Source organism: Palaemon carinicauda, chromosome 13 (assembly GCF_036898095.1).
Source record: "Palaemon carinicauda isolate YSFRI2023 chromosome 13, ASM3689809v2, whole genome shotgun sequence".
Classification (NCBI taxonomy): Eukaryota; Metazoa; Arthropoda; class Malacostraca; order Decapoda; family Palaemonidae; genus Palaemon; species Palaemon carinicauda.
Genome location: NC_090737.1, coordinates 25494374 through 25510656, shown reverse-complemented (window position 1 = coordinate 25510656; position 16283 = coordinate 25494374). Strand labels below are relative to the sequence as shown.

Genomic DNA, 16283 nt, shown 5'->3' with positions numbered 1-16283 from the left:
AAGGCCTTCTCAATGCTATTGTGTTCAAAATAACTTCTCTAAGGAATTTGCCTCTTCTAGGAGAAAGGATTCTCCAAATTTAAACCATTATTCTCTAGTCTTGGGTAGTACCATAGCCTCTGTACCATGGTCTTCCACAGTCTTGGAGTAAAGTTCTATTGCTTGAGGGTACACTCAGGCACACTATTTTATTCTATTCCTCTTCCTCTTGTTTTTTGAAGTTTTTATAGTTTATATTTGAAAGATTTATTTTAATGTCGTTACTGTTCTTAAAATATTTTATATCAATTGTTCATTACTTCTTTTGTAGTTTATTCATTTCCTTTCCTCACTGAGCCATTTTTCCCTGTTGGAGCCCTTAGACTTATAGCATTCTGCTTTTCAAACTAGGGTTGTGGCTTACCTAGTAATAATAATATGATATTTTAATTATAAAATAAATTTTTGAATATACTTACCCGGTGAATATATAATAGCTGCAACTCTGCGGCTTGACAGAAAACACACTCAAAAAACTCGCGAGCGATCGCTATGAAGGTTGCGGGTGTGCCCACCAGCACCAACTGTCGGCCAGATACCACTCTTGTATGTAAACAAAACCTTCAATTCTTCTCGTACCGCTGCGTCTCTATTGGGGATGAAGGGAGGGTCATTTAATTTATATATTCACCGTGTAAGTATATTCAAAAATTTATTTTATAATTAAAATATCATTTTTAAATATTTAACTTAGCCGGTGAATATATAATAGCTGATTCACACCCAAGGAGGTGGGTAGAGACCAGAGTTAATTATGTTTACAGCGTATAAGCTAAGAGTTTTTTCATTTTGACAGTTATCAATATAACAAAACCAAAATAAATAGGTACCTGGTAAGGAAGTTGACTTAGACAATTACTCTGCCTTGTAAGTCTGTCTTCCTCATGGAGCCCAGCGATCCTCTTAGGATGCTGACAGACTCCCAGGAGCTGAAGTATCAAAGGCTGCAACCCATACAACAGGACCTCATCAAACCCCTAATCTGGGCGCTCTCAAGAAATGACTTTGACCACCCTCCAAATCAACCAGGATGCGAAAAGCTTCTTAGCCTTCAGAACAACCCATAAAAACAATATTAAAAACATTTCAAGAGACAGATTAAAAGGATATGGAATTAGGGAAGTGTAGTGGTTGAACCCTCACCCACTACTGCACTCGCTGCTACGAATGGACCCAGTGTGTAGCAGTCCTCGTAAAGAGACTGGACATCTTTCAAGTAAAATGACGCGAACACTGACTTGCTTCTCCAAAAGGTCGCGTCCATGATACTTTGCAGAGATCTATTTTGCTTGAAGGCCACGGAAGTTGCTATAGCTCTAATCTCGTGCGTCTTAACCTTAAGCAAAGATCGGTCTTCCTCACTCAAGTGGGAATGAGCTTCTCGTATTAACAATCTGATAAAATATGACAAAGCATTCTTTGACATAGGTAAGGATGGTTTCTTAACCGAACACCATAACGCTTCAGATTTACCTCGTAAAGGCTTAGTACGAGCTAAATATAACTTAAGAGCTCTAACGGGGCATAAAACTCTCTCTAGTTCGTTGCCTACGATCTCTGATAAGCTAGGAATATCAAAAGATTTAGGCCAAGGACGAGAAGGCAGTTCATTCTTGGCCAGGAAACCAAGTTGAAGAGAACAAGTGGCTTTTTCTGTCGAACCGATGTTCTTGCTGAAGGCATGAAGCTCACTGACTCTTTTAGCCGAGGCCAAGCACACCAGGAAAAGAGTCTTAAGAGTGAGATCCTTCAGGGAGGCTGAATGTAAAGGCTCAAACCTGTCTGACATGAGGAATCTTAGGACCACGTCTAAATTCCATCCAGGTGTAGCCAAACGACGTTCCTTAGAGGTCTCAAAAGACTTAAGGAGATCTTGTAGATCTTTATTGTTGGAAAGATCTAAGCCTCTATACCGGAAGACCGATGCCAACATGCTCCTGTAGCCCTTGACCGTGGGAGCTGAAAGGGAGCGAACTCTTCTCAGGTATAAGAGAAAATCAGCGATTTGGGCTACAGAGGTACTGGACGAGGATACAGATACTGACTTGCACCAGTCTCGGAAGATTTCCCACTTCGATTGGTAAACTCTAATGGTAGAAGCTCTCCTCGCTCTTGCAATCGCACTGGCTGCCTCCTTCGAAAAGACTCTAGCTCTAGAGAGTCTTTCGATAGTCTGAAGGCAGTCAGACGAAGAGCGTGGAGGCTTTGGTGTGCCTTCTTTACGTGTGGCTGACGTAATAGGTCTACTCTTAGAGGAAGACTTCTTGGAAAGTCTACCAGCCATCGAAGTACCTCGGTGAACCATTCTCTCGCGGGCCAGAGGGGAGCAACTAACGTCAACCTTGTCCCTTCGTGAGAGGCGAATTTCTGCAATACCTTGTTGACAATCTTGAATGGTGGGAATGCGTATAGATCTAGGTGAGACCAATCTAGGAGAAAGGCATCTATATGTATTGCTGCTGGGTCTGGGACTGGAGAGCAATAGATTGGAAGCCTCTTGGTCATCGAGGTTGCAAAGAGGTCTATGGTGGGTTGACCCCAAGTTGCCCAAAGCCTCTTGCACACATCCTTGTGTAGGGTCCATTCGGTAGGAATTACCTGACCTCTCCGACTGAGGCAATCTGCTAGAACGTTCAAGTCGCCTTGGATAAACCTCGTTACCAGGGAGATGCCTCGATCTCTTGACCAGATGAGCAGGTCCCTTGCGATCTCGTACAGTGTCAGGGAGTGGGTGCCTCCTTGTTTGGAAATGTACGCCAAGGCTGTGGTGTTGTCCGAGTTGATCTCCACCACTTTGTCTCGAAGGAGACTCTCGAAGCTCATCAAGGCCAGGTGAACTGCCAAAAGCTCCTTGCCGTTGATGTGCATGCCCCTCTGACTTGAGGTCCACAGACCTGAGCATTCCCGACCGTCCAGTGTCGCACCCCAACCCAAATCCGATGCGTCTGAGAATAGAACGTGGTTTGGTTTCTGAACTGCTAGGGGAAGTCCCTCTCGTAGACTGATATTGTCTTTACACCAATTCAGGCAAGTCTTTACTGTTTCGGAAATCGGGATCGAGACCGCCTCTAGCGTCTTGTCCTTTTTCCAGTGAAAAGCTAGATGGAATTGCAGAGGTCGGAGGTGTAGCCTTCCTAGCGAGACAAACTGCTCCAGGGATGATAGAGTTCCTACTAGACTCATCCAATTCCTGACTGAGCAACGTTCTCATATTTGAAGGGCTCTTATTACTGTTGAAGTTTAGACAGAATCACATGCTTTTTCATGGTCTAGCAGTTTTATAATTAGTAGTTTTCAACATCCTTTGGATTACGAGCAGGGCTTGATCTATTCTGGGGGCAGACGGAAAAGCCCGAAAAACTGGACTGCGAATCTCCATCCCTAAATACAGAATAGTTTGGGATGGGATCAGCTGGGACTTTTCCAAGTTGACCAGAAGTCCCAATTCCTTGGTCAGATCCAATGTCCAATTGAGATCCTTCAGACAGCTATGACTGGACGAGGCTCTGAGAAGCCAGTCGTCCAAATAAAGGGAGGATCGGATACCCGATAAATGGAGGAATTTTGCCACATTCCTCATAAGCCTCGTAAACACGAGAGGAGCAGGACTTAGGCCAAAGCACAGGGCCCGAAACTGGTACACCACATTGTCGAACACAAATCTCAGAAAAGGTTGGGAATCTGAGTGAATGGGGATGTGGAAGTAAGCGTCTCTTAGGTCGAGAGAGACCATCCAGTCTCCCTTTCTGACCGCTGCTAAGACTGACTTCGTGGTCTCCATGGTGAACTTTGTCTTTGTGACAAAGACATTCAGAGCACTGACGTCTAGCACCGGTCTCCAACCTCCTGTCTTCTTCGGTACTAGGAAGAGACGGTTGTAAAACCCCGGTGATTGAAGGTCCGAGACTTTGACCACCGCCCCCTTCTCTAGCAAAAGAGACACTTCTAGTTTCAGGGCTTGTCTCTTTGCTTCCTCTCGGTACCTGGGAGAGAGATCGATGGGGGAAGTCGCTAGAGGAGGTTTGCGTACAAATGGGATTTTGTACCCCTCTCTGAGCAACCTCACAGACTGTTGATCTGCGCCTCTCTTCTCCCAGGCTCGCCAGAAGTTCTTGAGTCTGGCACCTACTGCTGTCTGAAGCTGCGGGCAGTCAGACTCTGCCACGCGAGGACTTGGCTCCTTTCCTCTTTCCTCTCTTTCCTTCGGCACGAGTACTTCCCCTGCTGGGGGCTCTGCCACGAAAGGGCGGAATAAACCTGGACGCTGGAGTGTCTATTCTAGGTCTAGCAGAAAAGGCAGACGAAGGGGTCCCTTTGCGAGCCGAGGACGCAACCAAGTCATGGGTGTCCTTCTGCACTAGAGACAACGCTATGTCCTTAACTAAAAGTTCAGGAAACAAGAACTTAGACAAAGGGGCAAAGAGTAGCTCAGATCGTTGACAGGGCATCACTCCTGCTGACAGAAAAGAGCACAGAGACTCTCGTTTCTTTAGGACTCCTAAAGTAAACGAGGAGGAGAGCTCATTGGATCCATCGCGGATGGCCTTATCCATGCAGGACATAATGAGTAAGGAGACATCTCTATCGGCGGATGAGATTTTCCTACTCAAGGCTCCCAAACACCAGTCAAGGAAGTTGAAAACTTCAAAAGCCCTAAAAATGCCTTTAAGTAGATGGTCAAGGTCTGAGGATGACCAACTAATCTTCGAGCGTCTCATGGCTAGGCGGCGGGGAGAGTCTACAAGACTTGAGAAGTCGCCCTGGGCAGAGGCAGGAACTCCCAAGCCGAGAACTTCTCCCGTGGCATACCAGACGCTCGATCTAGACGAGAGTTTAGATGGGGGGAAGGCAAAGGCCGTCTTCCCTAAACTCCTCTTGGTTTCCAACCAATCGCCTAACAGCCGTAAAGCTCTCTTGGATGAGCGAGAGAGAACGAGTTTTGTAAAGGCTGGCATGTCAGCAGGTACGCCTAAAACAAACTCAGACGGCGGCGAACGAGGAGCCACAGAGACAAAGTGTTCAGGAAACAACTCTTTAAAAATGAGCATGACTTTTTTAAAGTCCATAGATGGCGGAACTGCTCTAGGCTCATCAATATCTGAAGGATGATCCTCAGGCTGAGGGTCAGCAACGTCCTCATCCGAAAGTTCCTCATCTGACAACTGATGAGAAACAAGCAAAGGGGTTGGCAATGCTTGACACGCAGCGTCCGCCCGTACTGGTGCATAAGTGGCGGAGCAGGACGCAGCGTCCTGAAACTGCTTGACAGTCTGGGAACTGTCAACAACAACAGGTGCGTGAGGACGCACAGCGTCCACCCGAGACCGCTTAGACCGCCTAGGTTGTGCAGTCAAAACAACTCTAGGTTGCGGAGGTTGACGCACCGCGTCAAAACAAGTCAACTCTGATGGTTGGCGAACGTCCTGAACGTCACCAGGCGCATCAGCGAGTTGCCTAACGTCCACATGCGGCTGAAAATCCACACGAGACCGCATCGGGTGTGGTACTACCCCAACCGTTTGACGTGAGATGGCTACACCAACGTCAACAGGACGCACAACAGAACGCTTGGGTGGCTGAAGGCCAGGATCTCTATGAGATAAACGGCTAGGCTCAACGGAAACCTTCTCTGCGTTGTAGTCTTCCATAAGGGACGCAAGCTTAGACTGCATGTCCTGCAGTATAACCCATTTAGGGTCTACGGGAACGGGTGCGGTAACAGACGGGGTTAGCGTCTGAGACGGCACAACTTTGCCTTGCTTAGGCGGGGAGCAGTCATCCGATGACAGCAACGAGTCCGAACTGTCCCAATGACTACATCCAGGACGTTGGACCTGTCCTGAAGGGACCGACTTGCGTTTAAGAGGCCTAGAAACCTTGCTCCATGGTTTCTTGCGTGAAAAGCCTTCGGAAGACGAGGTAAAAATGGGCTCTCTCGTCTTATGGTAGGGGCGATCTTGACGAGATACGCCTGATACCAAAGAGGGAACGTCTGTTCGCTGATCAAGGCCTCTCGAACTCATAAGTCGTACGACATTGCTTCTCCCCTGGGCTTGGGAGCTTGCAAGAGGTCCCGGACTAGGTGAACGACAGGCACGAACAGACGAACCCTCGGTCGCAACACTGTTCACAACACTTTGCGCACTAATCACTTTCCCACTTTCCGCCGTGGCACTATGGCACTTAAGTTCCTTCACGTCAGCCATGAGTTGATTACGGTCACTTGCTAACGCTTCAACTCTCTCCCCCAAGGCATGAATAGCACGTAACATGTCTTGCATAGACGGTTCCTGAGTGCTAGAAGGGGGGTTAGGAACAACCACTACAGGGGAAGGATTAGGTTCAGGGGCATGTGGAGAGGAAAAATCTACGGACCTAGATGAACTTCTCCTTACCCTATCTCTCTCTAGTCTACGTGCATATTTATCATATTCGAGCCAATCGAATTCCGAAAGGCCCACGCATTCCTCACACCGATCTCCCAATTGACAGGTTTTACCCCGACAATTGGAACAAACAGTATGTGGGTCGAGAGAAGCCTTTGGAAGACGCCTATTACAGTCCCTAGCATTACACTTTCGAAATCTAGGTATTTGAGAAGGGTCAGCCATTTTGAATTAGTCAAAGAAAATTCCAAAAACAATCCAAGTCATCAACAAATAATCCGATTCAATAAAGAGTTCAAGAGTTTATGTTGAGGAAAAACACCTGCACTGCGAAAGCTCAAACCAAAATAAAGTACTTCACCAAATATGATGGGAAAACTCCAGGTTCTACAGCGAGTATGAATACGTCTTGTCGTCAACGTCGACAGAGAAGAATTGAAGGTTTTGTTTACATACAAAAGTGGTATCTGGCCGACAGTTGGCGCTGGTGGGCACACCCGCAACCTTCATAGCAATCGCTCGCGAGTTTTTTGAGTGTGTTTTCTGTCGAGCCGCAGAGTTGCAGCTATTATATATTCACCGGCTAAGTTAAATATTCAAAAAAAATAATAATAATAATAATAATAATAATAATAATAATAATATCTAAAGGCATGCTGCAAAATCATTAATTGGCAAGTAAATACTGTATCAAATTTCAACTTGTATACAATGTCTTGCAACAATTTTTATTATATATCTTTAATTGTACTTTTTATGCATTCTTTTTATTTTTTGCTTAATTACATGAATAAGAAGTGACAGTAAAATATAATCATATAACTGTGAAATAATATCAGCTATTATAGTGGGGATTGTGGTTGTTAAACTTGTGGTGGTGGTGATGGTCATAGTCATAATAGCAGCCGTAGTCATAGGGGATTCCAACCTATCATGTTGACAAGGAAATTGCTTGAAACAACAAGGAGGCAGCTTTTATTTTTTCTCTCTTTATTCAAAGTTCTATTCTCCTGTACTTGTATACTTTACTTCAAGGAATGCTTAATAATCCATTAATTTTAAAGCATAAAAGATTTTAATTAGCAGAATAAAATAAATCTTCAGAGAACAAATAATTGTATATTGTAGTTCCATTGAGTAGGGAGGAGGTGCAAGGCTGATCATAGTAGTATAACAATGATCAGATCTTTTTACTAGAAGGATTGGGTTTAGAAAATGTAAAGTAAAAGGGACATAGTTTCCTAGAATGAATGAACTTATACTGCATTAATTTTCTTAATTTTCTTATAGTATTGAATGAATTGTGATAAAAACCTATAAAAATTACTTTTAGTAAAGGTAGTCTATATAATCAAAATCTCCCCATAAAAACCAGTTGTAACAAATGCAATTTCACTTACTTATTACATCTCTCACATTTATACGGTCGTTCTCCTGTATGAGTTCTTTCATGCTGTTTAAGATGTGAGGACTTTTTAAAAGCAGCTGGACAGAAACGACATTTGTGGGGCCTCCCAGCAGGAATCTCACCCATTTCATTTGGATATATTTGACTGTGTCGTGATATTTGTTTCACTGGACCTGAAAATAGGTATGTAGAATGGGATTTATTATTCTTGAATACCTAATTCTAATCTATATACCTATTGAATTTTATTCAATACTAACAAGTAAAAATAAAAATACTGGTCTCAAGTTAAGCACAATAAATAAAATTATATTCTTTGAGATTATAAAAAAAGAAAATCAGAAATAAAAATTAAATCCGATTCATAAAATTTTCTATTTCTATACTCAAGGATCATATTGTTTCTTTCTTCAAGCTCGGTTTAACTAACATTTACTCATAAAACTAAAGGTTGTTGCAAGCAGTGAAAAGTTTCTACAAAGGTAGTAAAGCATGTGTTAGGATAGGAAATGAAGTGAGCGATTGGTTTCCGGTAAGAGTGGGGCTGAGACAGGGATGTGTGATGTCGCCGTGGTTGTTTAACTTGTATGTTGATGGAGTGGTGAGAGAGGTGAATGCTCGAGTGCTTGGACGAGGATTGAAACTGGTAGACGAGAATGACCATGAATGGGAGGTAAATCAGTTGTTGTTTGCGGATGATACTGTACTGGTTGCAGACGCGGAAGAGAAGCTTGGCCGTTTAGTGACAGAATATGGAAGGGTGTGTGAGAGAAGGAAGTTGAGACAATGTGGGTAAGAGTAAGGTTATGAGATGTACGAGAAGGGACGGTGGTGCAAGGTTGAATGTCATGTTGAATGGAGAGTTACTTGAGGAGGTGGATCAGTTTAAGTACTTGGGGTCTGTTGTTGTAGCAAATAGTGGAATGGAAGCAGATGTATGTCAGAGAGTGAATGAGGGATGCAAAGTGTTGGGGGCAGTTAAGGGAGTAGTAAAAAATAGAGGGTTGGGCATGAATGTAAAGAGGGTTCTGTATGAGAAAGTGATTGTACCAACTGTGATGTATGGATCGGAGTTGTGGGGAATGAAAGTTACGGAGAGACAGAAATTGAATGTGTTTGAGATGAAGTGTCTAAGGAGTATGGCTGGTGTATCTCGAGTAGATAGGGTTAGGAACGAAGTGGTGAGGGTGAGAACGGGTGTAAGAAATGAGTTAGCAGCTAGAGTGGATATGAATGTGTTGAGGTGGTTTGGTCATGTTGAGAGAATGGAAAATGGCTGTTTGCTAAAGAAGGTGATGAATGCAAGAGTTGATGGGAGAAGTACAAGAGGAAGGACAAGGTTTGGGTGGATGGATGGAGTGAAGAAAGCTCTGTGTGATAGGAGGATAGATGTGAGAGAGGCAAGAGTTCGTGCTAGAAATAGGAATGAGTGGCGAGTGATTGTGACGCAATTCCGGTAGGCCCTGCTGCTTCCTACGGTGCCTTAGATGACCGTGGAGGTAGCAGCAGTAGGGGATTCAGCGTTATGAAGCTTCATCTGTGGTGGATAACGGGGGAGGGTGGGCTGTGTCACCCTAGCAGTACCAGCGGAACTCGGTTGAGTCCCTTGTCAGACTGGGAGGAACGTAGAGAGGAGAGGTCCCCCTTCTTTTTTTGTTTCTTTTGTTTGATGTCGGCTACCCCCCAAAACTGGGGGAAGTGCCTTGGTATATGTATGTATCTAATAAACTTATGACTCTAGTAAAACAATGAGACAACCTAGCAGCTAAAGGCAATAATATTGCCATGCTATCTTTGTCTTCCATCTCAAAATCAAAATTATTCTTTATCTTCTTGACTCCACAAGTCAGTGGGGAGGAGAAAGGACATGTATAAGAACATCAGGTGAATTTAGATATGGCAAATTATCTAAATTCTGTTTATTTCCCTGAACCTCCCCTGATGTTCATATTGATGACTCCTACACTCTGATGTAAGCGGGTTGCCAGAGAAGGAGAGAGATTGGTCATTTATAGTCTTAAAATAATGAAATTAATTAAGAGCCTAAACTCACCTGTAGTCCAGTTTTTATTATCAAACTCTCAAACTAAAGTGGGAAATTATAAACTCCACCAGTTTTCCCCTAAAATATTACCACATAATTAATTACTTATTCATATAAATTCTAAGTGTGTGTAACTAAAACTAGAATTTAAAAAAAAAATCAACTGATAAAACCCAAAATTATTAGATTACATCACCAGCAACCACTATAGAACATAAGCCCAGCAATCTTGATAAGCAAACCAGGTTTCTCTAAGATAATGTTTTGTGACAATCAACTTAGTACCTTATTGAGCTGATGCTACTACTCTTTCCAAGGAAATATTTCTGTAAAAAATAAGAGATGTAACTGCACTTCTTATATCATGAATCCTAACCTTCAAATCTTTCATTAAAAACGGATCTAACTCTTGCGAGCCTCCATGAACAAACTTTTAATAAGGAAGGAGATTGCATTTTTAGTAGACAGAGGGTGATTTGGAACTCCAATACCAGAAAACAAATTAGGAACATTACTCCTAATGCCGTAGTCTCATACAAATAATACTGAGTGACTCTTAAGAGACAAAGAAATCAATTTTCTGGTGCAATGCTCCCCTCCTTTTTGGGATTAATGTAGATCTAAGGAGTAGCCTGTAAAAGGCTAGAATAAAAAATCCAATACTGTATGACATAAACCATCCTAATTTGAGCTAAGCCACCATCTTCAATACAGTTCCTGAACTATCAACATGTCCTTCCTCAGAACCTTTAATTACACTGTCTACATTTACTGCTCCATTAAATAACACGAAGTAAGTTATGATTTAATAGAGATAGTGTTAATGTAATAGTTTTGTTTAGCTTAGTTTGTTTATGTGATCTGTTCCATAAAGCAAACGACATTCAATCCCAACTTTCCTGACAGTACAGAGGTGTTTTAAGTTCTTGTATCTTATCACCTCTTTGAGTCTTATGAATTTTTACACCCTTTCCATTTTGACTATTAGTTTTTCTAAGTTTGATCCCTTGTGTTATATTTTTCAGCTAACACACCCTAGTATATTTCCAGCTGCCAGCATATGATGTTTTTCAGCTCAGCTTGGAAGAGTTTACATACAAGAACTGTCATGATTCTATGTGGATTTTTAATTAAGCTCAAGTTGCTCACCCCTTTTAGATGTTAAGGCTCACTTAGCCTGATGTTTTTCACATGCACTAGCCTGATATACAAATTTTTACACTAGTGATCAGTCACTACACAGGTACTTCATAGCATAAAAATCATCAGCAATAGTTGAAAGGTATGGAAATCTCACATACAGTATTAGAGGGACTTCTTTTGTCTTACCTGATAGAGAACTTACTTGACTCTTCCTCCAGAATTTTAGATCTAAGTCACCTAGCATTTACAAGTTGCTATGGTACTAATAGCAAGTAATTTTCAGGAACAGAGACTTATATTCATTTTTCTCTTGTGAACATAACATACAAATGGATATTTCTTGTTTCTGGAACATACAGTATTCAGTAAATACTCTTATTATAAGATAAGTGATCATAACTTACCCTGATTTGTAATCAATATTGGTTCCTGCAATGGAATGTCAGGTAAAGCTATTGCTCTCCTGAGCTGAGCTTGGCGATGAGGAGAATTCATGTGAGTGAGCATGTGAGCTTTTCGATGGGATGCCGTTCGGAAGGTTTTTGGGCACTGAGGGCAGGCATAAGGTTTCTGGCCCGTATGCAACCTAAGAGAAGGAAGGAATATATTTCTTAATTATCAAATGTCATTAATGGCTGCGGCAGTTTACTAGAAAGGGTCTTTAAAAAGAGTTTGGTAGAAATTTTATAAAATGATATTTTAATTATAAAATAAATTTTCGAATATACTTACCCGGTGAATATATATAGCTGCAACTCTGTTGCTCGACAGACAAAAAACTGTAAAAAACTCGCCAGCGATCGCTATACAGGTTGCGGGTGTGCCCATCAGCGCCAACTGTCGGCCAGATACCATACTCAATGTAAACAAAGACTCAATTTCTTCTCATCCCACTGCGTCTCTATTGGGGAGGAAGGGAGGGTCGTTTAATTTATATATTCACCGGGTAAGTATATTCAAAAATTTATTTTATAATTAAAATATCATTTTTAAATATTTAACTTAGCCGGTGAATATATATAGCTGATTCACACCCAGGGTGGTGGGTAGAGACCAGTTAAATATGTTTACATCTTATGAGCTAAGAGTTTTTATTTCATTTTAGAAGTTATCAAAATAACAAAAACAAAATAAATAGGTACCTGGTAAGGAAGTCGACTTAGACGATTACTCTGCCTTATAAGTACGTCTTCCTTACGGAGCCTCGCGATCCTCTTAGGATGCTGACAGACCCCTAGGAGCTGAAGTATCAAGGGCTGCAACCCATACAACAGGACCTCATCAAACCCCTAATCTGGGCGCTCTCAAGAAATGACTTTGACCACCCGCCAAATCAACCAGGATGCGAAAGGCTTCTTAGCCTTCCGGACAACCCATAAAAAACAACATTAAAAACATTTCAAGAGACAGATTAAAAGGATATGGAATTAGGGAATTGTAGTGGTTGAGCCCTCACCCACTACTGCACTCGCTGCTACGAATGGTCCCAGTGTGTAGCAGTTCTCGTAAAGAGACTGGATATCTTTCAAGTAAAATGACGCGAACACTGACTTGCTTCTCCAATAGGTTGCGTCCATTATACTTTGCAGAGATCTATTTTGCTTAAAGGCCACGGAAGTTGCTACAGCTCTAACTTCGTGCGTCTTCACTTTAAGCAAAGCTCGGTCTTCCTCACTCAGATGTGAATGAGCTTCTCGTATTAACAATCTGATAAAGTATGACAAAGCATTCTTTGACATAGGCAAGGATGGTTTCTTAACTGAACACCATAAAGCTTCAGATTGTCCTCGTAAAGGTTTAGTATGCTTTAAATAGAACTTAAGAGCTCTAACAGGGCATAAGACTCTTTCTAGTTCATTGCCTACGATCTCCGATAAGCTGGGAATATCGAAAGATTTAGGCCAAGGCCGAGAAGGCAGCTCATTTTTGGCTAAAAAACCAAGTTGCAGCGAACAAGTAGCTTTTTCCGACGAAAATCCGATGTTCTTGCTGAAGGCATGAATCTCACTGACTCTTTTAGCCGAGGCTAAGCATACCAGGAAAAGAGTCTTAAGAGTGAGATCTTTCAGGGAGGCTGATTGTAACGGCTCAAACCTGTCTGACATGAGGAATCTTAGTACCACGTCTAAATTCCATCCAGGGGTAGCCAAATGACGCTCCTTGGTGGTCTCAAAAGACTTAAGGAGGTCTTGCAGATCTTTATTGTTGGAAAGATCTAAGCCTCTATGCCGGAAGACCGATGCCAACATGCTTCTGTAGCCCTTGATAGTGGGAGCTGAAAGGGATCGTCCTTTTCTCAGGTATAAGAGAAAATCAGCTATTTGAGCTACAGAGGTACTGGTCGAGGATACAGAAACTGACTTGCACCAGTCTCGGAAGACTTCCCACTTCGATTGGTAGACTCTAATGGTAGACGCTCTCCTTGCTCTAGCAATCGCACTGGCTGCCTCCTTCGAAAAGCCTCTAGCTCTCGAAAGTCTTTCGATAGTCTGAAGGCAGTCAGACGAAGAGCGTGGAGGCTTTGGTGTACCTTCTTTACGTGTGGCTGACGTAGAAGGTCTACCCTTAGAGGAAGACTTCTGGGAACGTCTACTAACCATCGAAGTACCTCGGTGAACCATTCTCTCGCGGGCCAGAGGGGAGCAACTAACGTCAACCTTGTCCCTTCGTGAGAGGCGAACTTCTGCAGTACCTTGTTGACAATCTTGAACGGTGGGAATGCGTAGAGATCCAGATTATTATTATTATTATTATTATTACTTACTAAGCTACAACCCTAGTTGGAAAAGCAGTATGCTATAAGCCCAGGGGCTCCAACAGGGAAAATAGCTCAGTGCGGAAAGGAAAAAAGGAAAATAAAATATTCTAAGAAGAGTAACAATAAATATCTCCTATATAAACTATAAAAACTTTAACAAAACAAGAGTTAGAGAAATAAGATAGGAGAGTGTGCTCGAGTGTACCCTCAAGCAAGAGAACTCTAACCCAAGACAGTGAAAGGCCATGGTACAGAGGCTATGGCACTACCCAAGACTAGAGAACAGTGGTTTGATTTTGGAGTGTCCTTCTCCTAGAAGAGCTGCTTACCATAGCTAGAGAGTCTCTTCTACCCTTACCAAGAGGAAAGTGGCACTGAACAATTACAGTGCAGTAACCCCTTGGGTGATGAAGAATTGTTTGGTAATCTGTGTTGTCAGGTGTATGAGGATAGAGGAGAATATGTAAAGAATATGCCAGACTATTCAGTGTGTATGTAGGCAAAGGGAAAATGAACCGTAACCAGAGAGGAGGATCCAATGTAGTACTGTCTGGCCAGTCAAAAGACCCCAAAACTCTCTAGCGGTAGTATCTCAACGGGTGGCTGGTGCCCTGGCCAACCTACTATCTAGGAGGAAGGCATCTATATGTATTGCTGCTGGGTCCGGGACTGGGGAGCAATAGATTGGAAGCCTCTTGGTCAGCGAGGTTGCAAAGAGATCTATGGTTGGTTGACCCCAAGTGGCCCAAAGTCTCTTGCACACATCCTTGTGGAGGGTCCATTCGGTTGGAATTACTTGCCCTTTCCGACTGAGACAATCTGCTATGACGTTCAAGTCGCCTTGGATGAACCTCGTTACTAGGGAGATGTCTTGACCTTTTGACCAGATGAGCAGGTCCCTTGCGATCTCGTACAACGTCAGTGAGTGGGTACCTCCTTGTTTGGAGATGTACGCCAAGGCCGTGGTGTTGTCCGAGTTTACTTCCACCACTTTGCCTCGAAGGAGATACTCGAAGCTTTTCAAGGCCAGATGAACTGCCAACAGCTCCTTGCAGTTGATATGCATGCTCCTCTGACTCGAGTTCCACAGACCTGAGCATTCCCGACCGTCCAGTGTCGCGCCCCAGCCCAAGTCCGATGCGTCCGAGAAGAGAACGTGGTTGGGAGTCTGAACAGCCAGGGGAAGACCCTCTCTTAGGTTGATATTGTCCTTCCACCAAGTCAGACAAGACTTTATCTTTCCGGAAATCGGGATCGAGACCGCCTCTAGCGTCTTGTCCTTTTTCCAGTGAAAAGCCAGATGGTATTGAAGAGGACGGAGGTGTAGTCTTCCTAGTGATACAAATTGTTCCAGGGATGACAGCGTCCCTACCAGACTCATCCACAGCCTGACTGAGCAGCGTTCCTTCTTCAGCATCTTCTGGATGGATAGCAGGGCTTGATCTGTTCTGGGGGCCGACGGAAAAGCCCGAAAAGCTAGACTGTGAATCTCCATCCCTAAATACAGAATAGTTTGGGATGGGACCAGCTGGGACTTTTCCAAATTGACTAGGAGTCCCAATTCCTTGGTCAGATCTAGAGTCCACTTGAGATTCTTCAGACAGCGACGACTGGAAAAGGCTCTGAGAAGCCAGTCGTCCAAATAAAGGGAGGCTCGGATGTCCGATAAGTGGAGGAATTTGGCCACATTCCTCATCAGCCTCGTAAACACGAGAGGAGCTGTGCTTAGGCCAAAGCACAGGGCCCGAAACTGGTAGACCACATCTTCGAAGACGAATCTCAGAAAAGGTTGGGAGTCTGAGTGAATGGGGATGTGGAAGTAGGCGTCCCTTAGGTCTAGCGAGACCATCCAGTCTTCCCTTCTGACCGCTGCTAAGACTGACTTTGTGGTCTCCATGGAGAACTTCGTCTTTGTGACAAAGACATTCAGAGCACTGACGTCTAGCACCGGTCTCCAACCTCCTGTCTTCTTTGAAACTAGGAAGAGACGGTTGTAAAATCCCGGTGATCGAAGGTCCGAGACTTTGACCACCGCTCCCTTCTCTAGCAAAAGAGACACTTCCAGTTTCAGGGCTTGTCTCTTTTTTTCCTCTCTGTACCTGGGAGAGAGATCGATGGGGGACGTTGCTAGAGGGGGTTTGCGTACAAAAGGGATTTTGTACCCCTCTCTGAGTAACTTCACAGATTGTGAATCTGCGCCTCTCTTCTCCCAGGCTTGCCAGAAGTTCTTGAGTCTGGCTCCCACTGCTGTCTGAAGTTGCGGGCAGTCAGACTCTGCCCTTGGAGGACTTGGGTCCTTTCCTCTTCCCTCGTTTCCCTTCGGCACGAGCACCTCCTCTGCTGGAGGCTCTGCCACGAAAGGGCGGAATAAAGCGAGACGCTGGAGTGTCTATCCTCGGTCTAGCCGACAATGTAGGCAAAGGGGGAGCTTTGCGAGCTGAGGACGCAACTAGATCGTGGGTGTCCTTCTGAGCTAACGAAGCGGCAATTTCCTTTACCAAGACT

At 43.6% G+C, this 16283-nt stretch overlaps 1 protein-coding gene across 2 annotated transcripts in view; it reads right to left on the bottom strand.

Annotated features, from left to right (window-relative positions):
• Nucleotides 1–16283, bottom strand: part of LOC137652228 (zinc finger protein 236-like) — a 161856-nt gene that overhangs the window by 61667 nt on the left and 83906 nt on the right. For both annotated transcript variants that reach the window (XM_068385463.1, XM_068385464.1), the window contains 2 exons: nucleotides 11425–11606; nucleotides 7826–8006 (listed from right to left, as the gene is read on the bottom strand). In XM_068385463.1, coding sequence (XP_068241564.1) covers nucleotides 7826–8006; nucleotides 11425–11606 — 363 coding nt within the window. The remainder of the gene's footprint in view (nucleotides 1–7825; nucleotides 8007–11424; nucleotides 11607–16283) is intronic.